This window comes from Mustela putorius, unplaced genomic scaffold, assembly GCF_011764305.1.
Source record: "Mustela putorius furo isolate JIRA1106 unplaced genomic scaffold, ASM1176430v1.1 tig00000997_pilon_pilon_pilon, whole genome shotgun sequence".
Classification (NCBI taxonomy): domain Eukaryota; kingdom Metazoa; phylum Chordata; class Mammalia; order Carnivora; family Mustelidae; genus Mustela; species Mustela putorius.
The window spans coordinates 623,181-648,819 of NW_025421527.1; the positions used below are offsets into that span (position 1 = coordinate 623,181).

At 40.0% G+C, this 25,639-nt stretch overlaps 1 protein-coding gene across 1 annotated transcript in view; it reads right to left on the minus strand.

Moving 5' to 3' along the window:
* Positions 1-25,639, minus strand: part of ATF6 (activating transcription factor 6) — a 210,914-nt gene that overhangs the window by 100,252 nt on the left and 85,023 nt on the right. The window contains exons 14-15 of the mRNA XM_045086531.1: positions 17,699-17,766; positions 12,824-12,935 (exon numbers count right to left, since the gene is read on the minus strand). Coding sequence (XP_044942466.1) covers positions 12,824-12,935; positions 17,699-17,766 — 180 coding nt within the window. The remainder of the gene's footprint in view (positions 1-12,823; positions 12,936-17,698; positions 17,767-25,639) is intronic.

Sequence of the window (25,639 nt, forward strand, 5' to 3'; positions counted from 1 at the left end):
CTTTTGTTTTACCAGTAAAGAATCTACAGACTTGATGTTTTGTTTGTATTCATCTGACACAAGCTCCAAGTAATCAGCAAGAAAGATCTTTTACAGGAACGCTTGGCAGCAAACAAAAGCAGTACTAAAATATTTAGGGCTGAATAACTTTTTTGAATCTCATCAGTCATCTTGGAGCAACTGCACTGATATTTACACTGTTGATGCAGAAGCAACTCTGGTGCCTTACAACATGGCGGGACACGACTGTATTAGAGCTCCTTGCGTTATCTGTCACCCCATGTTTGGGTACATTCACACAAGCGCACAAATGAAGTTTAACTGAAGGACGGCCCTGATAAAACCAACAAAAGTTATTCACTTTATTAAATCTTGACCTCTGAGTAGATTTTTTAATATTCTGTGTGACAAAACAGGAAATACACGTAAAGCCCTTCTGCTGCATCACCAAGTGTAATGGCTGCTGGAGGAGAATCGTTCATGTGACTGAGCTGTGTGCTGCACCAGCCACTTGTTAATGGAATAGCAAGTTTACCCGAAAGAATGTCAGACAAACAAACGCTCAGTTTTTAGATTTGGGCATCTGATGGACATTTACTGGAAAATGAATTACAGGAACCTGCCACTTGAAGGAAAACAACGGACAATCCTTTGACGATGGTAAAATTTGAAGCTTCACGCGAAAACTAGACTTCTGGAAAATCTGCACCGGCTACCATAACCTGAACAGCTTCCAGATACTTGAAGACTTTTCTGGTAAGATTTGTAGTGGTCTTAAAATAATGAATAATAAAATGTGTAAACATTTGGAAGATCTGTGTGACTCAGTAAGCCAATATTCTCCAAATGAGGAATGCGGGATGTCACAAAATCACACACGGGTAGAAGATCCAAAGTGCAAGAGAAATCAATGGATTTTAATGGACCAGAGAACTAAAAGTTCATAGATTTGGCTTCTGCGCTGCAACTAACCTTTAAGAAACCGTCTCTTGTTGAATGGTATTGTATCAAAGAAGAATATGGACAATTACTAGAAAGGCTTTAAAAAGAGTCCCTCCTTGGGGCGCCTAGGTGGCTCAGTGGGTTAAGCCGCTGCCTTCGGCTCAGGTCATGATCTCAGGGTCCTGGGATCGAGTCCCGCATCGGGCTCTCTGCTCAGCAGGGAGCCTGCTTCCCTCTCTCTCTCTGCCTGCCTCTCCATCTACTTGTGATTTCTCTCTGTCAAATAAATAAAATAAAATCTTTAAAAAAAAAAAAAAAAAAAAAAAAAAGAGTCCCTCCTTATCCAACCACATTATCCGTGTGAGGCCAGGTTTTCTCTATAGAAATGAAATGATTAATGTGGAAACAGATACTAGAATCCAGCTGGATTCTATTTAGCCATATACTAAAGAGACCCATAATAATATTAAGACCACGCCCCTCTTCTCACTAAGTTTCTTTGGGTTTGAAAACTACAAAGGAGTTATGAAACCCAAAAAATTCTGAGGAACACTGACTTACATCAATCTAAGGAGCTCCACTTTCTTATTACTCAGTTGGGTCTCAAGGCCTGATGGCAACAGAGAAGACTGGGAAGGTCAGGGTCAAACATATGGAAAATGAGGGGATAAATACCTAACCACATAAGTGTCCGCCTGCACGGCTCTGAGTTGGAATTTCTTCATTTCAAAATCAAGGAAGAACTGTTTTTTGACTATATATCATTCTCTTTAGTTCACACTGCTTGTACCTCCACCAGAATAGATACTGAAAAGCCGCTAATTCAAAGCACATTTTATAGGGAGAAGGCAACCAGTCTCTCTGAGACTTCAAAGTAAACATCTGACACCCCCTCCAAGGCAGACTCATTCTTAAGAGAACAAGTTATTGAATTCTTATTCAATAACAAACAGAATCAGAAGAGAAACAGCTATAAAACTTCAACTGCGTAACAGAGGCCTGTTTATTCTGTGGGATATATTTTAGTTTTATTTTCAAGATTTATTTCTAGGCATACTGTGATAAAATGTAAATAACTCTAAAATTATTCAAAGTACAGGCTATGGAAGATTTAACAGTGTAAGTCGACAAGCTTTTCTTGAATATCTTCATATTCAAAATAAACACTCTGCAGGGAATAAAATGCTAACATCTTCCTATCCCTCCTAGGGACACCATGGTGTACATTATAAACGGGCCCCCGTAAGTACGGGGCTTATGCAGTCTGCAGCATATTAATTTTGGAGATTAAAATGACACCACTGTCTGGTTTGCATCCAAACTGAAAAATAATCTTCTCCACCCATACTACTGACAACTTAGTGTTTCAACTCTGAAATACAGAGAAGATCTGCCTGAATATATTGCTTCTCTCATGCAAAATGGTAACTAGCCTTTGCATCTGAATTCATTAATTTTCAAAGACTGGTATTCAGATTTACCAGGAGACAGAGACAACCCTGATAGAGTCAAAACGGGAGATGATCTATCACACATTCTCTATCACATTATGTGATGATATAGACCAGTTTAGAATATGGTGTCAAACTGGTGGAACTGGTATCCAGTCTGGTTGTTTGTTAATTCACTCAACGTTGAGAATCTGGAATAAGCCTGGGACCGCAGTGGATGCTAGGGATGGAGTGATGACCCAGACAGAGACAATTCGTGCCCTCGGGGTGCTTAAGGCACTGGGCGAGGAAATGGACGGTAAGCAGAGAATTACGTCATTCCTTAGTCAGACACACTCCACATGCTAGTCTCAGCCACTCATCCAACCTGTTCGCTTCCACAGTGTCTCCAGTACTAGGAATTAGAAAACTCCTCCAAAGCCTACTAGTAACAGGCTCTTCATAGATTAGCATCAATGCCTTAAAATAAACATCACACTACTACTGGCCTTAGGACTTTCAGGAAAAACCAACTAAGTGCCAGTGTTCAGATTTGCTGATGGTGTCAAATTTAAACAAATCTGAGTCCAAAATGAACAAATCACCACATTTGGGGGAGGGGAGGAAATGACACGAGTGTTTCAGACCTTAATCCTGAGTCAGATCATAAATCATCAACTTTTCCTAACCATAATAATTGCTTCCTTCATAATTAAGATATGTGACATCATCAAAAGCCTTCACCGAATTTTGTTTAGACATAAAATGATTTACACCCCACTTTGCTAGTTTTCTGACTTTATATGCGGCAAAATATCCAAGACCATCTATGTATAAATTAAATTAGAAATAGTTCTATCAACTTCTATTTTTTAAAATCTTTCACCATTTTTTTTAAAGATTTTATTTATGAGAGAGAGGGAGAGAGCACAAGCAGGGAGAGGAACAGAAGGGCAGAGAGAATGAGACTCCCCACCAGTCAGGGAGCCTGATGTGGGGCTCGATCCCAGGACCCGGGGATCCTGACCTAAGCCAAAGGCAGACGCTTAACCAACCAAGCTACCAGGCACCCTAACTCTTCACCATTATTAAAAAGCACCCTTTATTTAAGATTTATAAAACTTGATGTCTCAAGGAATACTTTAAATATGACCTTATTTTTAAAAAAATCTGGTTTTAATTGCATACTCTTTTATTTTTTTGTAGTCCCACTGCAAATAAACAAACAAGAATTGTTCTTCAACTTTCTCCATGCTCTGCTTTAAACAGAAAAAATTAATACAGATGAGGAACAGCGACTAGCTTTTCTTTCGAAACAGCTGTCAAGAATAAAATACATGCTCCTTCTTACTTTCAATATACATAAATTAACCACAGTTGCCGTACATTTTGCTTCTATGGCTCTCCCATCCTGAAAGCACAGACGCCCACACACGTGTCCACGTGCACCCTGACCTCTCTCTAACTACATCCAGGCCATCGTCCCTTCCCTTCAGAGCCAAGTTTGCCAAACCCACCACTTAATTTCCTTCACACTGTCTCCTAACTGGCTCTAGTCTGGGTTCTGCTTTGAATCTGTTCTACCACAACTGTAATCTCAAATCGCCAATGGCTTCCATGTTTATACAGAACCAATGAGTTTTCTTCATTTCTCCTGCTCAGTGAGCTCGGTAATGCCCAGGACTGCTGCCCACCTCTTTTTGAACTCTCTTCCTCAACCTCCATGTTTTAAAAGAAAATAAGTCCACTCTTTTCATTTCATCCGCAGTGAACTATTCCAATTCTCCTTCTCTATTTCTAATCACTTCTCCTATGTCTCCCTGCTAGCTGCTGTTCCTCCTACGTGATCTCTTCAGGTAGCATGTGGCTTGGTTTTCCAGAGGGCTCTGTCTTTGATCTTGTTCGCTTTGGAAAACTAACCTGAAGCAACTCAGTACATGTTTTGAACACAGAGATCCATAGAATCACTTTCCAAACTGAATACTTTGAAAAAGAAGACCTCTGGACACAAAAGTTCTAAAAAGGCAGTGTTTGAGAAATGATCACAAACATAGAGCCACACTTTTTTGGTTAAATTCTGACTCTGTCACTTACAAACTGTCATACTGGACAATTACATAACCTTGCTGCACCTCTCAAGTTCCCCACCTGCAAAATGAGGATAATATCTGTATTTACCTCATAGGGATATTATGAGGATTAAAGACTGGCATATTATAAGCATCATGAAAGTGATTATTAAAAAATTATAAGAACACCAACTATTAAAAAATCAAACTCATTAATTTACAGGCCCACCTTGTAAGTTGACTTTTTGTGAAAGATGTTTTCCAAAACCCTTAAACTGTACTAACTTCACTAGACTAAATTATTTTAGTAACTTCAAAAACAAATACCACAGATTTCTAAGAGGACAGTGCTCGCGCTTGCCCGCTCTCTCTCTCTCTCTCTCTCTCTCTCACACACACACACACACACACAGGGAGAGAAGAATATCCTAGGTTTGTAGAGCTAGAAGGGAAGTAAAAAGCTACTTTGTCACTCTACAGATAAGGAAAGAAAAAGCAGAAGAGACAAGTGATTTCTCCAAAGTCACGCAGCAAATAATGAGTGGCAGAATCAGGGCTGGAATGTGGGTCTCTAAAATCTCCATGAATAAATTGTTTGTTTTTTAAAACTTTACTTATCTGACAGAAAGAGAGAGAGAACACAAGTAGGCAGAGCAGCAGGCAGAGGGGGAGGGAGAAGCAGGCTCCCCGCTGAGCAGGGAGCCCGATGCAGGGCTCAATCTCAAGACCCCGGGATCATGACCTGAGCTGAAGGCAGCCGCTTAACCCACTGAGCAACCCAGACGTCCTGAACAAATTGCTTAAAAAACACTTTTTCCCCTCATAGAACCATGATGTAAAAAAATATATATATTCTTCCTTAGGATGAGGTTTTGCCTTCAGGAGATATCTTTTTCCTCACTACAAAATCTGAAATTTGATGAGAATAAAACTCTCCAAACTGTAAGCTATCAATTACTGAATCCCACCTTTCTTCAGGGTAACTTCAGCCTTTCAGAAATGACTTTATTCTACAGATAAAGGCTCCAACTACATCAAAGCAGACCGTGTGTTTTTATATGTTTCACTGTTATCTGAATTACATGAGTAATTTTAAGTATTCATGGAGAAAAATGTCTTCCTTTGTTTCTGTAAACGCCACCTCTAGCAATTTTTTGAACAGTAGGATCTAAAAAATAAGGTTAAAGGGCACACGTAAAGAGCAGCATGGGCGGCCAACAGTTACTTATTAGGACCTGCTTGGCACGGTGGCGTGTGTCGCAACAGACCTTCAAGAAGGACAAAGCAGAATGAAGAGAACGTCATCCCTGCCCAGAAAAAGCATGGGACCTGAAAAGGGAGACTAGGAAGCGCACATGAGGGCGCCTGGATGACTCGGTGTAACCAGGTAAGCCTCTGTCTTTGGCTTGGGTCATGATCTCAGGGTCCTGGGATGGAGCCCCACATGCGGCTCTCTGCTCAGCAGGGAGCCTCCCCCCACAACCTGCCTCTCTGCCTACTTGTGATCTCTCTATCTGTCATAAATAAAATCTTAAAAAAAAAAAAGTGCACATGAAAAGCACATTATAAAATAAAGATGGCTACACAGAGCACACAAATAATGAACAGACGGAAAATCATCCTGACTCAGACAGATCTGCCCACCACCCTGAAAATTTCGAAGAATTTAAACTATTTGTGAAATATAAGTTCTCTGTGTCCAGGGCTAGTCTATATGCAAGTCTAGTTCCAGAGATTACCGAATAACCATTTTTCAGACATAAAACAAGTTACTTTAGAGTTTGCATGGAGAAGTCTAAGTAATAGAAATGTTGTGTGTTCGCTGGCGATCTGTTACAGAGCCAAGGAACAAATGACTGAATCCACTAAACCACACGGCAGTAACTCATATTTAACAAGGAGCTTGAGATCAAACGTTTCTGATCCCAAGGACCTGGCAAGCCAGATACAGAATCCGTAACAAAATGCACTTACACACGCACAAAAGCTACTCTCCTCTGTGAGACATGCTAGGGTACCAGTCATTACAAGGGTATCTATTTTGGCTAAACGGCTTCCTTTTTAGGACACACACAGATTCCCCATCCACCACCAATTGTTTTAAAAAGAAACCAGAAACCATCAAAGCCTATTTATCCTATTCCTTGTTTGAATCTTGCAGACAGACCACTGGGTCATTCTCTACTATTACGAAAGTGTAACCTAATAAAGCACTTCCTCTATAATCAGGTAATCAACAAACAAAAAATGTGAATGGTTTTTCAGTAACTCCAGCAAAACTGACAAGCAGATTTGCAAAGAAACATGACTGACTTTAGAGGAACAGAGTAATTATGCTATCTACATACTTGGCACTGTATCTAGAATATAGCACGGAGCATAAAAGAATCAATGCATTAAATTAGAACACCTTAATATTTGCCCTAGCTTTACTGCTTACAATTCTGTCCTTAGATAAATGACTTAACCTTTCTTTGCCTTAAATTTTTTTGCCTGTAAAACAGAACTAGGAGGGACACTTGGGCGGCTCGGTTGGTTGACCATCTTCCCTCAGCTCAGGTCATGATCCCGGGGTCCTGGATGGAGCCCTGTATTGGGCTGCCTGCTCCACTGACGAGTCTGCTTCTCCTCCCTCCACCTCTCCTCCAGCTCTCTCTCTAGTAAATAAATAAAATCTTAAAAAAAAAAAAGGACTAGGAATACTTAACTATATATAAGGAGCCAACAAGACTATGCATAGGAAAGGTCTGTAAACTGTAACAGTCGTATACACTGAAGGTGTCAGCATTTGTGTGTAAATGAAATGAAAGAGGAAATGGAGAAAGAGAATGTTGCTGACTTAATCATTAAATGAACCTAGGTTAAGTGGATACTCAGACAACTCTGCTCTATTTTTTATAATGTGCTTTAAGCCTGAATGAGATACATTTCAAGGTAAGTTAAAAATCATTAGAAAAAGTCCTATTAAAAGGGTTTTTTTTAAGTCTCTCTTCTAGATAAGACTTTTTTGTAATTGAAAGTATCTTTCCAAACTCATTTATTTACTTTTTTTTCCATCTAGAGAAAGAATTTAGCTAAAAGACAATGAAAGTGGAGATAAGAAAATGGCCAAACTCCAGGACTGATGTGTGTGCTTGGATTGGGAAGTCCCAAAACAAAAGGAGCTGTATCCTTTTGAAGTAGACTTTATAAAGTGACTAATATCCTTTGATTACTAAGGAAATTCCTCTTGCCTCTGAGGATTTTGTATATATATATACTAAGCAGTAATTCTAAGAAGTAAATAAAATGCATCAAAAAAACCCCCCACAAAAACCAAAAAACAAACCCATGCCATTCTTCTAAGCATATACTAGGTACTAATCCAGGCATTACACTTAGAAAATATCATAGTTATTCTGTGAAATTCTTTTTTCTGGCCTTCCATGGGAATCAATCTTTGGCAAACATTTTGAACCAATAACATCGCAAGTCAGCCTTCGAGCCTTCCAATAATTAGAGCTTTTCCTATACTCTGTCCAGGGTTTCAAGTTTCTGGCTCTTGCTGCTGGAATCTACAGATAGTAGACATCATCTTTTCTCCAAAAAAAAGAAAGCAATGAGGTCTAATGACAATCTCCTCCAAATGTTTCTGCCAAACATTAAAAAAATGAGGATATAAGCACCTCAAAGTTCTACCTCGTGACTGTTAAACATTTCACAGTCAATCATTTCAGGCAGGTCACTTCTTCAGCTCCAAAACTTAGATTCAGAGACAAGAACAAAACTGATGCAGCTCTGGCTAGTGTAACCATAAGTGGAGAAAGGTCATCTCTAAATTTTCTGTTAGAATTCAGCACAGCTTATGTTATTCCTTGGATTGGTAAAGCAGATTCACAGTTCTTTAGGCATAGCAGATGCAAAAGTACCCTTTAAATGATTATGAAAAGCAACAAACCTCCATCACTGATTTATCTTAGTGAACCGTTATCTAAAATTGTGCCGTTGGATAAACACTGAGTGGCTGGCATTGTGCTGCGTGTCAGGGGTGGTAATAAAACAGCTATAACACTTCCTGCCTTTAAGAGGGTTAGGACACAGACAAGAAGATGAGTCTTTAAATCAAACAATTAGCCATTAATATAAGAATTTCTTTTTTTATAGAAGTCAGGTTGTAGAGTGTAATAAACAATTTATGAAGCTCTAAGGGCCCATCACAATCATTTTTTTCAGAAGAGTGGCCCTAGGCTGTTCCTTCTGCATGAAGTTGCTGGCTCACAAAGCAAGGGACTACATTTGAAATCAACCCTATTTCCCTGGTAGCAAATGAATGGACCATGAACCATGAGCCAGGCTATCTATATAAGATTGTACGTAAGAGATGATGTAAGTATACATACATACACACATACATTCATACATACGTGTGTGCACCCATGGCGTGTACACACACACACACACACACAATCAGATCCTCTCTTTGGGAAGCCTCAGTGAGCGACACGTAAATGAGACCAACACAGAATCACTGGCGCCGCCATGGGATCAGGAATGGCAACGAGCCACCACTGCAATCTCTGTGAGGCCCAGTATATGTTCCAGTCTAGGAAGCACAAGCACAGGGGGACTATTTGGCTGCTGAGCCAGTTTCCTGTGCTTCTTCAACTCCTATGTATTTTACAATATGACCCTCTTATTTAAGGTTATCCTAAGAATCCATGCCATGTGTATGATACTGTTAGTAAGTTTTTATAAGAGACCACGAAGGTGTAAAATACCCAAATATGGTACTGTATCAAAGAACACAAAAAATATTCAAAAAGAGCATGGTATTATATCTTGAATGCATAAAGTACTCAGGAGGCAGAGGAGAGAAACATATCCGGAGCAGGCATACAGCCAGAGCTCAGGTTCCCCTTATGTGTGTTACATTATGTATGTATCTGAAACAGATGAGAAGACAATGTTAAGTGTCTCACTTTTACTTGAGGGACAGGTACTGCAAACAGAAAATATAAAAGAAATACACAGAGTTCCAGAATGCAGACTTCCATCTCACTGGAAAGGACATCTCCGACAAGAACGAAGACAATATGGTGAGCGGACATTCGCAGCCCTGTGAATCAGAGAGAGCCTGTTCCTAATGGGGAGTTGCTCCCCGGAAGATAGAAATTCCTTTCTCTAGTTATCAGAAGACAAGAGAGTGGCATCTAGAGCAGTATTTCAATGTTTAGTGGAATTATAGACAAAGTAAATATCATTTTCGTGCTTTTTTCTCAATATTACCTTTCCTCCCCTCTTTGGAAGCACTTTCTTTCTTTTTTTTTTTTTTAAGATTTTATTTATTTATTTGACAGACAGAGATCACAAGTAGGCAGAGAGGCAGGCAGAGAGAGAGGAGAAAGCAGGCTCCCTGCTGAGCAGAGAGCCGGATGCGGGGCTTGATCCCAGGACCCTGGGATCATGACCCGAGCCGAAGGCAGAGGCTTTAACCCACTGAGCCACCCAGGCGCCCCGGGAAGCACTTTCTTATCCTACCTTACATAAGCCTTCTTGAGTATTTGCTTCTGCCCCATAATTTTGAATTCATTTTATCATATTCTTTAATTTACTCCCTCCCTAGACAGACTATCATATGGAATCACTGAGAAAAAATAAACATTAAACTTAATTGGATTTTTTTCTTATTAATTTATCAGTTATACCACACTTAAAGTGACTTGGAAGTTTGAGAAAACATTATTTTCCACCACCCAGGCTCCAAATCATAGTAAGACAAGTCAAAGAAAGGACTAAAAGACAAAATACTTCGAAGAAAATAAGTTATGAACACCTGGAACTAAATAAAAGGGAGTCGAGGGAGTTACTGTGTTGGGAGACAAAAACTTAAAGCAAAATCAAAAGAACAGGAAAAGGTTTGAACCTCTGACAGGATTACTGGGATCACAAGCATTCTTTCCTGCTGGCCTAAACTAGGAAGTCAGTAGTTATCCAAGAGTGAGTCTTGGAGAAAATTATTTCAGCAGCTCAACTGTAATGTGATTAGAGCACGGGAAAGTGGGGTGTGAGGAGGCAGAAGTCTGGGACAGAGGAGGTTTATAAATAATGGTATACTAAATAGTCAATGGCTACATCTACTTTTTTAGATAGTAAAATATTTCATTAGACACATATTCACTTCTAAAATTAAACAATATAGCTTGCTTACTGGCTCTGTTATGTCTGGTTTATACGAAGCCAAACCTTGGAGCTTTAGAACATCTGTATCTCTTAAATTCCAATGCAATCATACGGTATCAATTATAATAATTTCTGTCAATGAAATTAAGAGCCAAACTAGGAGAAAAAGCCTATATCCTTCTGTACAGGAAATGATGCCCTTCATCTTTTTAACGAAAATGTTAGAAGAGTATTTTATATTGAAAAATGGAAGCAAAAACGAAGCATGAGGTCATTACTTCTTTCATTTTCATTTTAGCAAGAACGAAAAGAACAATCCGGCTTTTCAGAACCAAATTCCTGTCGCATGACACGTTTACAGTCATCATGACACGTTTACAGTCATCATGATAAAATTAACTTCCTTAGTCCTGCTGTTAAAATAAAACAAGAAAAAATGAAGCAGGATGTTGTCTCTAACTCCTGTTACCTAATGAAGTTCAGGTTCATTCTCACTTTTCCTTGATATAAAACACCAAGATGTGATAAAGCAGTAATTAGGAAATTAAGAATCCAAACAGAATGTGACAGATAGTCCTAACAGTTTTCCACAACGTGAGAAAGACTGTTTCTTCTAGAACATCAAAAAGTTGGGGGCACGGGGAGTTAAACAACAATTTTCCAACAGTACTTTTTACAGCAAACTAAAGAGAAAGAGCTCTTATAAACACAAGAAATATAATGTGTATATCTAAAATAAAAATGCCATTCATCTTCCTTTGTATATATAATCCCTTTAAAGCTAGGATTATTGTTCTCTTCCCTAAAAAAACATTACCACGTAGGACTTCAACAACCCACGGCATGACCACTGATAAATCCAATATGTTTTGGATAAATAATAGAGAAATTACCTGGAACCTGAGAAAAAGTATTCAGCTATTCGAGTGTTAAAAACACTTTCCTCTGGTAGCTTCCATAAACATATACTTCAACACATTCATTTTTTGACACCCATCGGGGTCTCTTCGTAGTGCTGTGAGATCTCATTTCTAAAGTTTAGTTTTTTCTGTCCACTTTTAACATGACTATGTCAACACTAAGGCAAATACTTAGTTCTCAGAAGCCAGTACAACCGGAGCCTTGCTGAAACCCTGTTCTCAGCTGCCCCCTTGCTGCTGGAAATGCACTTCAAGGTTGGCACAGCACAGAAATATACCAACTTGTCTGAGAAAATAAGCTGGGCAGAAGGAAAAGGCGGAAATCATGAGGCGGCACTGCAAAAGTATTCCAAATCTCTAAGTGTGTTTGATCAACAGCTAAAAATATGGGACATGTCTGATTTCTCTCATCCTCAACTGTCAAAGTTCTCTGATCCTAATATCTGAGCTACTAGATATATATATATGTTAGGAAAAGAACTGCGTTAGCTGAGAATTTCAGATAGTGAGTGGGGACAACAGTCTGAGAATGAATTGTTTACTCAACAATTAGCATGTGCTTATTTCTAACAGTGCCCCCTCTACATTCTTAAAAAAAGAAACGAAAAGCCTAGGATACAAACCTCCAAGGAATTCTAACTCATTCGTGTGTTCCCGGTTGAACGCACAGCACTCTCACGGAGACATTTTCATGGCAACTCTGGGAAACATATATTTTCATTTTACAGGAGAAGTAGACGGAAAGCACACAGCTCTGTGCCTTGCTTCTATTTAACATCTGTAACGTTCAAGTACTCAAACAAACACTTCCTTTTGCACAAAATGACTAACACATCTTCACCAACAGAAGTAAATGATGAAGAAGCGAGAAAGAACAGGACGTCTCAGAGATGTGAATCCAAGCACTCCACGAACATTCGATCAGTCCATGATTCACCTTAATCCCACTCCTGGGAAACCTGTTTCTCAGTAACCAAACGGGACTAACACCCCAAAGCCTAAAAAGAAATTTTCATGTTTTTACTTCTTCTGTTAAAAACAACCAGGACGGATATAGGAATAACAAAGAATCAAAATCAGTACTGTTTCTATTTTCCAAATACGAACTCATTGCCTGACCGCAATTCCCCATTGGTCTTCACAATGCCCACAGCGCAGACAAGCACGTACTCCAGGTTCCACTCTCGGGACGCGGCTAGACCTCGTCCTGTCTCAGCTCTCCCTCCCTCCCACAGGAGTCCACCCAGTGCCCTGCACCTAGCAGGCACTCACAAATTACTTTTTTCTTCCAAAGTGAACTTACCCTTCGAAATGACACCACATAGAACGTGTCTCCCCTCCTGCGGATGGCCTCAAAGAAGTCTTGGTAACTTCTGGGTGATGCGTAATACACTTGGAGCTCACTCCCCGCGTTCCTGCTAAAGGAAGAAAAGGGCAAAGTTTTCTTCAACTAGCAAATTTCATAACCTCTTGAAAATACTCCCCATTCTACGGCTATGTCTGAATTGTAAGAATTCCTCTCACACAAAATATTAGCAGCAGTTGGCAATAATTTTTATACTAACATTCTGAAGAGCCCAAGGTCAGGTTATTTGTAAGGTCCAATTCACTAAATAGCTAAAACTCATTTCTGAATGGAAAGCTCTAGAATTTATCTACTCAAGTGAATAAATGCAAAGCATGTAAAATAATGAAAAGCATTATTTTCAAATGCAAAGCATGTAAAAATAATGAAAGTATCAGAAAACAGATTGCTGCATTGGCTTCCGTGATTTTCAATTTTTTGGCAACAGAAATTAAATCTAAGGGAAACTTCTTCTTTACCACTCCACCAAATCTGGGAGGCATGCTTGCTACAAGGCTGTGTAAAAGGTGGGAAGAATTTAGGATTTGAAAACAAACAGACCCGGCTTTGAATTTCTTACTCCTCAAGTAGGTATTCTTGGGGGATTTATCCTCTGATCAACATCAATTTCCTCAACCATAAAATGAGAATAACCATATAAACCCGGATTGTTACTGGGGTCAGAGATGTTATCTATGTAATCTACGAAGTACCTAGCATGGGTCTCCTGTTTCCTATGAGTCACTCAACAAATGCTAGCCACAGATATTAAAAGTACCATGTCAGGGTGCCTGGGTGGCTCAGTTGGTTAAGCATCTGCCTTTGGCTCAGGTCATGATCCAGGATCCTGGGATTGAGCCCCACGTTGGGCTCCCTGCTCAGCAGGGATCTGCTTCTCCCTCTCCTTTTACCCCTCCCTCTTGCTCATGCTCTCTCTCTCTCTCTCTCTCTCTCTCGTTCCTTCAAATAAATAAGTCTTAAATTTTAAAAAATACATTAAAAAGTACCATGTCAGTGCCTTCATAAAATCTTAACTAAAATTACTGTACCTCAACCACATCATTTTCCCAAAAGATATACTCAAATGATATTAATATAGTTTTTAATATTTTCAGTCTCACTATTCAGCATAATAAGCGAACACTTTCAGAAGTTAAAGGAAAATTAAATAAATAATGTTTCATTTTTCTCCAAAAAGACAACCTATATTTTCTTTCTTGTATGTTCTTCTATGTTTTCAATCAAACTTTAAGAGGAAAAAAAGACTGATCTAAAAGGAAAATTATAAATGAGTCATAAGAATTTTTTTTTTTTAAATAATTCCACTTGCTCACTGTGAGGCCGTTTCTAACCACATTATTTTGAGTATACAACCGGTTCTTCTTTATTTTTTTATTTTTAATTTTTAAGTAGGCTCCATGCCCAGGGTGGAGGCCAATGTGGGGCTTGAACTCATGGCCCTGAGATAAGGCCTGAGATCAAGGGTTGGATGTTTAACCGACTGAGCCAACCAAGCACCCCTGAATGCACAACGGAGTCTTATTATTCATGGTAGTTACTATGTTCTATAAAATCAGCATGAACACTGAGTTTAGTAAAGACTGAAACATTCTAAAGGAAATACAGGCTTAGCTTCCTACAAGCCCCTAGTTACAGCATTTCTGTCATCTGATCACATATAACTTTGTTTTCCGTTTCTGATTAAAGACACTTCCTTTGACATACACATTTTATTCATTACCGTAGAACGCAGTCAACAGCGCGGGGTCAGTAACTTAATGCCTGAATGGAGCCGATCTAACATGTATATTTTCCCCATCTACACAGCCAGCCTTCTGGAACAACAGGTAGTCCTTCAACACTACTCTTCAGGGCCATTTTAAATAGTGAAATCACCAAGAAAAAGCAGAAAAATATGGTACTTAATAGACCTCAAAAAGAAACTTATTTCCAGCATGAGAGCTAAAGCAGGAAGGCAGAGTGTTGCCTTGTTAATTAAGCCTCCCCCAGGGCCATCCGTGCAGAGTCCTAAATGACTATGAGAAGATGCTGAGCACTGATTTGGGGGCAGACACACATTTAGTGAGCACGTGGATTCACAGATACCCAGTACATGAGTAATTCATTTAAAGCATCTTTTTAAAGACTTTTTTAAAAAGATTTTTATTTATTTGTCAGAGAGGGAGAGAGAGAGCACCACAGGGGGAGCGGCAGACAGAGGGAGAAGCAGGCTCCCCACTGAGCAAGGAGCCTGATGTGGGACTCAATCCCAGACCTGAGCCGAAGGCAGACACTCAACTGACTGAGCCACCCAGGTGTCCCTTTAAAGACTTTATAAAAGCAATTTTAGGTTCACAGCAAACCTGAGAGGAAGATGCAGAGATTAAAAACATTTTTAACTAGTGAAGAAATAATGTGCCAACTCAATGATGCATCAAAAACCGAGTATTTGGGTGCCTGGGTGGCTTAGTCGGGTAAGCATCTGGCTCTTGATCTCAGCCCAAGTCTTGATCTGAGGGTTGTGACTTCAAGCCCCACACTGGGCGTGAAGCCTACTTTAAGAAGGGGGGCAGGACACCTGGGTGGCTCAGTCAGTTAAGCATACCACTCTTGACTTCGGCTCAGGTGACAGTCTCAGGGTTGTGAGATCACGCCCCATGTTGGACTCCAGGCTGAGCGTGGAGCCTGCTTGAAATTCTCTCTCTCCCTCTCCCACACCCAACTCTCAGAAGATCTCTCTCTCAAAAGAAAAAAATCCATTAAAAAATAAAATATTGGGCGCCTGGGTGGCTTGGTGGGTAAAGGCCTCTGCCTTCAGCTCGGGTCGTGGTCCCGGGGTCCTGGGATCGGGCCCTGTGTCAGGCTCTCTGCTCAGCAGGGAGCCTGCTTCCCCCTCTCTCTGCCTGCCTCTCTGCCTACTTGTGATCTCTGTCTGTCAAATAAATAAATGAAATCTTAAAAAAAAAAAGTATTTATAAGTATGTATATAGTAAACAAATGAAATATTCTGATAACTAGGGAATTATTGGTTATTATATATATTTGAATTATCTATTTCTACAGGATAATATAGTATCTCAGGATTTTAAACATTCATGGTTACTGATATGCTGCTTACTGCCATTTAATAGTAACTCTCAGTTAATAGGAAACGAACAGCTTTCAACTTAGTGGGTATGTATTCTCGGTGCCTGGTACACAGTCTGGCACGCAGTTAGTGCTCAGTAAATGTGAAATTAACACTACAGAATTGTGAACTCTAAGTCTATGGCAGAGCCACAGACAGAAGCTGAGATTCTTTACTTCTACTTTCTTTTTTTTAAAAGATTTTATTTATTTATTTGAAAGAAAGAAAGTGAGAGACAGAGCATGAGTAGAGGGTTAGGGGCAGAGGGAGAGGGAGAAGCAGGCTCCCCACTGAGCAGCGAGCCCAATGCGGGGCTTGATCCCAGGACCCTGAGATCATCACCCAAGCTGAAGGCAGACAGTTAACGGACGGAGTCACCCAGGTGCTCCTCTTTACTCCCACTTCAGTGATACTGTCCTGTCCTCAGTATATCACATCACCATCATTACCAGCTTCTGAACATGCCAAGTGCTGTGTAAAGTGCTTTAAATAAAGTATGTAATTTAATCATCAACTCTGTGTGGCCCAAGTATTGTAGACGAGGAAATTTTAAGTAAGCTGCTGGTGTTTATGTAATCACGCGGCAAGTAAGCGGAAGAAAGGATTTGCACTCTGCCAACCCAAAAGCTAGCGTCTTAAACCAGGACACTACACTGCCTCCCATGATGCTGTTCCTTTTAGTTAGTTATGTCTGGTCCATACATTTCAACCGTAGGCACAGCACTCCTTCAAGAATCCTTCAAAATCTTAAGTGGCATCAGTGTGGTAAAAAATGCATTTTTTTAAAGATTTTATTTATTTGACAGGTAGAGATCAAGTAGGCAGAGAGGCAGGCAGAGAGAGAGAGGAGGAAGCAGGCTCCCTGTCGAGCAGAGAGCCCCATGCGGAGCTCGACCCTGGGATTATGACCTGAGCGGAAGGCAGAGGCTTTAACCCACCGAATCACCTAGGTACCCTGAAAAATGCATTTTAAGTCAAACAGATCTGAATGGTGATTCTGCCACTTATTAGTTCTATGACTCTGGCCTAGAAAAAATAAGTGACGTGCCCAGTTTCTCTCTATATAAAAATAGGGACTGTGATACCTACACTTTATAAGTGATTATACAGATTCAAAGATTAAAATGCATGGAAAGCACTCAGCAGGACATCTGGCACAGAGCAGACATTCAAATAACATTCTCTTCCCCTTGGCTCACAAAACAGATACAAATCGAGGACAAGAGTTATGTCTATTTAAATTTTACAGCAAAATTATGACTGAACAGCATTCTAACGAAATCTGTATTTAGGAATTTGAGAGTTAGCCTTTTGAAATTATCTGGATTTACTCTGACTGCTCAGAAGCAGTATGCTAAGTGAGCTAAGAGTAAAGTCACAGATGAGAACAAGTTTAAGATAAAAGGGAAATGTGCTTTTCAACTTTATTAAAATACTAGGCATTTTAAAATTTCATGGCCAGGTTCAGTCATTAAGCATCTGCCTTCAGCTCAGGACATGATCCTAGGGTCCTGGGATCGAGCCACACACCAGGCTCCCTGCTCGGTGGGAAGCCTGCTTCTCCCTCTCCCACTCCCCCTGCTCGTGTTCCGGCTCTCCCTGTCTCTCTCTCTCTCTGTCAAATAAATAAAAAGATAAAATCTTTTAATAAATAAATAAATAAATAAAATAAAATTCTGTGGCCAAGAACCTTCACACTTTCTTACCTGATACTAGTGGTTTCTGTGTATTGGACAGCCATGAGCTGAGAATTCGAGCCCTGCTCCAGAGCACCCTGAAAGAAAAAAAAAAATTTAATGCCATACCATGAAATTGTACAAAGATCTTCCTATAATGACTCACTCTACATTAACATTTACGAAACTCTCACTAAAGTGTTCACATACTTTTTTTTTCATGAATATTCTGACATATTAGGTTCACATAACTAAATACCAACATAGAGATTAGAACTCTTCTTGTTATACTCTGGGCTGAGAGATGTGTCTCAAGGAGATTAAAACATTAAGGCATTTCTCATAAAGTTTGAAAATACAGACCAAATGTTTAGTCCAATTACCGCAAGTTTTATTACCTAGTCATAAAAATATTACTGAACACGTAAACAACTTGTATTTGTCTAAAATAATTATTTTCCCAATGAAAAGTTCCTTAAGTGTGAAAAGTCCATAATGAAACTAGATCCTAGGGGCGGCTGGGTGGCTCAGTGAGTTAAAGCCTCAGCCTTCTGCTCAGGTCATGATCCCAGGGTCCTGGGATAGAGCCCTGCATCAGGCTCTCTGCTCAGTGGGAAGCCTGCTTCCTCCTCTCTCTCTGTCTGCTGCTCTGTCTACTTGTGATCTCTGTCTGTCAAATAAATAAATAAAATCTTAAAAAAAAAAAAAGGAACTAGATCCTATTGTTTACTGAATTAAACACAAAGATCTTCATGCCATAATATACCTATGGACTAAGCCGTCATTAAAAAGATCTCACCAATGGGGGTGCCTGGGTGGCCTAGTCGTATGACTGTCTGACTCTTGATTTTGGCTCAGGTCATGATCTCAGGGTAGGGAGATGTAGGCTATCGGAGATGGGGCTCCACACTTGACTGGGAGTCTGCCTGAGAGTCTCTCCCTCTGGCCCACCCCTGCTTGTGTGTGCTCTCCCTCTCTCTCTCTCTCTCTCAAATCAATCAATCAATCAATCAATCAAATGTTACTTCCTATAAACAGCATATAGCTGGGTCTTCCCTTTTAAAAACTCTAATTTGAGGGGCGCCTGGGTGGCTTGGTCCTTAAGTGTCTGTCTTTGGCTCAGGTCATGATCCCAGGGTCCTGGGATCAAGCCCGCATGGGGCTCCCTGTTCCGTGGGAAGCCTGCTTCTCCCTCCCCCACTCCATCTGCTCGTGTTCCCTCTCTTGTGTCTCTAGCAAATAAATAAATAAAATCTACAAAAAAAAAAAAAAAAAAACGTTTGACAATCTCTCCCTTATAACTAATGTATTTAGCCCATTAAATGTAATTACTAGTATAGCTGGGGTTAATAAGTTCACTATCTTAGTACATATTTTCTATTTATCCTATTTCTTTAGTCTTTTACTCACTTCTTTTGGTTAAAATGCTTATTTTTATGGTATTCCACTTTTATTTCCTACATTGGCTTTTTTAGCTTTCCCTCTTTGTGCTAGTTTTTAGTGTTTGTTATACAGATTATCTTTAAATTACCACAGTATGCCTTTAAATGTTACTTGAAAAATGTAACTTTATAATTCCATTTACCGGTGTTCTTATTCTCTCTTTTTTTTTTTTTTTAGATTATTTATTTATTTATTTGACAGAAAGAGATCACAAGTAGGCAGAGGGGGGGGGGGAAGCAGGCTCCCTGCTGAGCAGAGATCCTGATGTGGGGCTCGATCCCAGGACCCCGAGATCATGAACTGGGCCGAAAGCAGAGGCTTAACCTACCGAGCGACCCAGGTGCCCCTACCTGTGTTCTTATTCTCTTATATTTAACTTCTACATAACCCATACACCCATGATAAACTGTTACGAGTTTTGATTAAAAAATAATCTTTTAGGGCTGCTTGGGCGGCTCAGTCATTAAGCGCCAGCCTTCAGCTCAGGTCATGATCCCAGGGTCCAGGAATCGAGCCCCATATCGGGCTCTCTGCTCAGCAGGAAGCCTGCTTCTCCCTCTCCCACTCCCCCTGCTTGTGTACCCTCTCTCGCTCTGTCTCTTTCTGTTGAATAAATGAAATCTTTAAAAATAATAATAATAGGGGCTCCTGGGTGGCTCAGTGGGTTAAAGCCTCTGCCCTCAGCTCAGGTCATGATCCCAGGGTCCTGGGATTGAGCCCTGCATTGGGATCTCTGCTCAGCGGGGAGCCTGCTTCCTCCTCTCTCTCTCTGCCTGCCTCTCTGTCTACTTGTGATTTCTGTCTGTTAAATAAATAAATAAAAATCTTTAAAAAAAAATAATAATCTTTTAAAGACATTTAAAAATACATACACATATAAAATAAAGATACTTTTTATAAAAAGAGCATTTATTTTTACCAGTTATTTGCCCATTCTGGTGCTCTTCCTTCTGCTAATCTGGAGTTGTACCTGCTATCATTTCCCTTACCCTAAAAAATGTTTAGTATTTCTTAGAAAGCAGATCTTCCAAAGAAAAATTATCTGTTTCTTTATCAATCTGAAAATGTCTTGATTTTGCCTTCATTTTGAAAGGTATTTTCATGCCCCTTTACCTTTTTCAGACTCGCAATCTAGAAAGAGGGTAGAATTATGAACTGGGATGAACAAAATCAAGGATATGGTGCTCGGAGGTCACAGAACTTTCAAAAAAAGGGCAATTCATCAAATTTGCTGAGTATCTTAACGAGACTATCGGATCCTCTTAAGCATCTGAAAGCAGCAGCTGGGAGGAAAAAGAGGTTAGAGAGGAGTAAAAACGACTAAGCAGAGCAGTTACACTCTCTATGCTAAGACAGAGAATCTGCCATTTCTTTGCATGTGTTGGTATGGACAGCAGCGTAAGCAGAATGACCCTTCCCCTCTGACCGAGAGCTCCTTTTACCCTTGACAAATACAGATTCATCCTTCGCATTCCTTTCTCTGTAACAGCTAAGAGTCCCACATTTCTGACCAGTAACTAAGCTCATTACAGAAACATAGGCACCCAAGACGGCAGAGAAAAATACGTCCATTTAAACTACAGATCACCTCATGTCCAAAGGCTGTGAAATTAAAACAAGACTATCTTCTCTGCATTAAAATTCCTTCAAGATTAAAGAACACCAAGCACCCCTGACATGGTAAATAAACTCTCTATTCATTGACATAACGGAAAGGAAAAAATAGTATGAAAATGTTTATCAACAGATAAGGCAAAAAACTCATTTAAGCCAAGAATTTTCATGTAATACCTCCTCTGTGGAATTACCCACTGGCAATTATCAGCCCCTTTCTTGCTCCTCCCCCTGCATGGCACAGGATGGAAGCCTGAAAACTGTATTACACTGTTTTTTGCCATCAGGTTAATATAATTTAGATACTGCCAGAAAGATATGTTGGCACCAGGTTCAGAAAGGCAAGGAGAGACAGAGTCCGCTTTCCCTCCACCCATGGCAGCTGACTGTAGTCTTTGGCAGACAGGTGTGTCTGGAGTACTAGACATCGCATTCTGATGCTACTGAACAGCTTTGTTTGGGCTACTGAGGTAGCTGTGACATTGGGAATAACTGTCTGTAGCCTCCAGGGGTACTAACGACCATAAAACCACCGTAATGCATGAACAAAAGGTACCAGAGAGGCCCAGACTGGATAATCACAGAATCTCAAAGCTTGAGCTCCTCCAGACCAACGCTCATTATTTTACTGATGATAACAGCCCCATAACGGTTATTAGTCCATCTTTCTCAATATCCTTTTAGTGTACTTGTGAACATATCACATACACTGCTCCCAATTAGTTTCCAAATAATCAAAAATCTAACGTGTTTCCATTAGCATATAAACATGTAAACCTGGTGAAATATATACCATCTAAAAATAAAACCTCTTATTTAATTCTTATAGCTACTCCATCTCCCTGCTCCTATTAATGGGGATCATCTTAAAATAATTTTCTCTACTTCTCTGTTTGTTATTACTTACTGAATCCACATCAATTGGGCTTTGTCACTGCCATTCCAATGAAAGGATTCATCAAGGTCACTAACAAATTCTAATAATCAAATCCACTGGTAAATTTCTCAGTCTTCATCCTCATCATTATCTCTTCTTTAGTAATAGTTAATCACATCCCCTTCTTATAAAACTTTTTTTGGGTTTTGGGACATTATTATCCCACATTTTTTCTTTTTCTTTCTTTTTTTTTTTTCTTAAGATTTTATTTATTTTTTTGTCAGGGAGAGAGTATAAGCAGGCAGAGGAGTGCCAGGCAGAGACAGATAGAGAAGCAGGCTCCCCGCTGAGCAGAAGCCCGATGTGGGACTCAATCCTAGGACTCTGGGATCATGACCCTAGCCAAAGGCAGCCACTTAACTGACTGAGCCACCCAGGCGTCCCTATCCTACATTTTTTCTTATCCAGGAGCCAACCACTCCTCTTCCTTCTCTTTTGTCCTCTAATGTGAGAGCTGGCCCAGGGCTCAGTTCCATACCTCTTTCCTTTTCACTTTCTCCCGAGCTGCTCTCATCCCAGATTAAACTTCCAGTCTTGACCTTGCCCATGAACTCCAAACCTGGATGACAGTCCACTTGACTATCTACCTGACTGTAGTCATATTGAACTTAAGAGATATTTAAATCTTTTTTTTCCTATTAAAATCTCTTGATTTGGGGCACCTGGGAGGCTCAGTGGTTTGAAGCTTCTGCCTTTAACTCAGGTCGTGATCCCAGGGTCCTGGGGTCAAGCCCCACATCGGGCTTTCTGCTTGGCAGGGAGTCTGCTTCCCTTCCTCTCTCTCTGCCTGCCTCTCTGCCTACTTGTGATCTCTGTCTGCCAAATAAATAAATAAAATCTTTAAAATAATAATAATAATAAATAAAATAAAATCTCTTGATTCCTGCCTCCAACTCCTCCTTTCCTAGTCTCAGTCTCAGTAAGCAGCATCACTAGTCCTCCAGTAGGCAAGGCACAGAAATTATCAGTGATCCCTTCTAATCTGATATCAGCAATTTCCAATAGCACTACTTTCAAGATATATTTGGCATTCGAATACTTCCCCCCACTTTCACATCTACCACACTAGTAAGGGCTGAAATGATCTCTCACCCAGCCTACCAAAAGCGCTTCTCAACAGTTTCCTTACTTCCACTCAAGCTCCCTCCACTGTCTACTCTGTGTAGCAGCAGCTAAATAAATCTTTTAAAAATCCAATGTTTATAGCAGCAATGTTCACAACAGCCAAACAATGAAAAGAGCCCATATGTCCATCGACAGATGATTGGATAAAGAAAATGCCCGGGTGGGGTCGGGGGGTGTACCCAATGGAGTTCTACTCAGCCATCGAAAAAAAAAAAAAAAACAACCAAAAACAGAATCTTGCCATTTGCAACACTGTGGATGGAACTAGAGGGTATTATGCTGAGCAAAATACGTCAATGAGAGAAAAACAATTATATAATCTCACTCATATGTAGAATTTAAGAAACAGGAGAGAGGATAGGGGAAGAGAGGGAAAAATAAAACAAGATGAAATCAGAGAGATGGAGACAAACCATAAGAGACTCTCAACCACAGGAAACAAAATGAAAGTTGCTGGCGAGGAGGAGCATAAAGAGATTGGGTACCTGACTGAGGGACATTAAGGAGGGCACGAGATGGAATGAGCACTGGGTATGACACACAACTGATGAATCACTGACCTCTACCTCTGAAACTAGTAATATACTATATGTTAAGTAATTGAATTTAAATTTAAAAAAGAAAAAGAAAAAGAAAACAACGCCTAGTCACATTACAGTCAATTTGCTGAAAAGAAAGAAAATCTTGGCTTGGAGTGGTCAGCAATCAGATCAAGTCACTCCCCTGAGCAAAGCTCTCAATGCTTCTCACCACAGCCCACGAGGTTTGATATGAATTGGCCTCTGCTGCCTCTCTGATGTCATCGTCTACTACTCTACCCTCAGACACCACAGTCCGGGCTTAGACAACTGTTTGATGCTCCTCAAATATCCAGATGGTTTCCTCCAGACAGTCTTCATATGTGCTGTTCCCCTTTTCCAGAAGCTCTTTCTCTAGATTTCCCCTTGGATCTTTACACCGCTTATGCCTTCGTTTTTTGTTACCACAAAAGCAATATTCTCACCAAATCGTTTTCTTCTTCCTAAGCACACAGAAGATGACATTTGCCTAACCTACTGCAAGACAAACCGTAAAAAGTGACAAGAGCCTTAGTCAATTGGACATTGGCTACTGTCCAGGCTGGATCCCTAAAACATTCTTCACAATCTTCCAAAACCCTCTCTTCCCCAACATCCGAAGCTAGAAGTGAAGAATTTCAAGTTGTTGGGGTCACAAAGGGGAAAGAAGCTGGATTCCTTAGTCACTGCTTGAAGGAAAGCCACCCCAGAGAGCTACAGCAAACTGTGTAGGTGAGAAACCAATTCTTATTCCACGTAGCTACTGAGATTTTGAGGCTAGTTGTTAAAATATCCAGCATTAATCACCCTGACAATCCTTCTCAAGCACTCTTCAGAGAAGCCTTCTCTAGAACGGCTATTCGATCTAACAAAGTCACTCATCTTTCAATTTAACCTCTAATCTCCAACCCCACTGTTCGGGTTTTCTATTTCTTCCTGGTTCAGTTTTGGTACTATATATGTCTCTAGAAATGCATCCATTTCTTCCAGATTGTCAAATGTGCTCACATATAGTTGCTCATAATATGTTCTTATAATTGTTTGTATTTCTTTGGTGTTGGTTGTGATCTCTCCTCTTTCATTCATGATTTTATTTATTTGGGTCCTTTCTCTTTTCTTTTTGATTAGTCTGGCCAGGGGGTTATCAATCTTACTAATTCTTTCAAAGAATCAGCTCCTAATTTTGCTGATCTGTTCTACTGTTCTTTTGGTTTCTATTTCATTGATTTCTGCTCTGATTTTTAGGATTTCTCTTCTCCTGCTGGGTTTAGGCTTCCTTTGCTGTTCTTTCTCCAGCTCCTTTAGGTGTAGGGTTAGTGTGTACTTAAGACCTTTCTTGCTTCTTGAGAAAGGCTTGTATCACTATATACTTTCCTTGCATGACTGCCTTAGCTGTGTCCTACAGATTTTGGATAGTTGTGTTTTCATTTTCATGTGTTTCCATGAATTTTTTCAATTCTTCTTTAACTTCCTAGTCAACCCATTTACTCTTTAGTAGGATACTCTTTAGCCTCCATGTATTTTAATTCTTTCCAAATTTCCTCTTGTGTTTGAGTTCTAGCTTGAGAGCATTGTGGTCTGAAAATATGTAGGGAATGATCCCAATCTTTTGGTACTGATTGAGACCTGATTTGTGACCCAGGATGTGATCTATTCTGGAGAATGTTCCATGTGCACTAGAGAATATATGCCGTTGCTGTGGGATGGAATGTTGTGAATATATTTGTGAGGTCTATCTGGTCCAGTGTGTCACTTAAGGCCTTTATTTACTTGTTGACCTTCCACTTGGATGATCTGTCCCTTTCAGTGAGGGGGGTGTTAAAGTCCCCTACTATTATTGTGTTATTGTCGATGTGTTTCTTTGATTCTGACATTTGGTTGTTCCCATATTTGGGGCATAGATGATATTTAAAATTGTTAGATCTTCTTGTTGGACAGACCCTTTGAGTATGATATAGTGTCCTTCCTCATCTCTTATTATAGTCTTTGGCTTAAAAAATCTAATTTATCTGTTACAAGGATTGCCACCCCCGCTTTCTTTTGATGTCCATTAGCGTGGTAAATTGTTTTCTACCCCCTCACTTCTGGAGGTGTCTTTGGGTCAAAAATGAGTTTCTTATAGGTAGCCCATTGATGGGTTTTGGATTTTTATCCATTCTGATACCCTGTGCCTTTTAATTGGGGCATGTAGCCCATTACATTCAGGGTAACTATTGAAAGATACGAATTTGATGCCATTGTATTGCTGGTAAAGTGATTGTTACTGTATATTGTCTCTGTTCCTTTTTGGTCTAC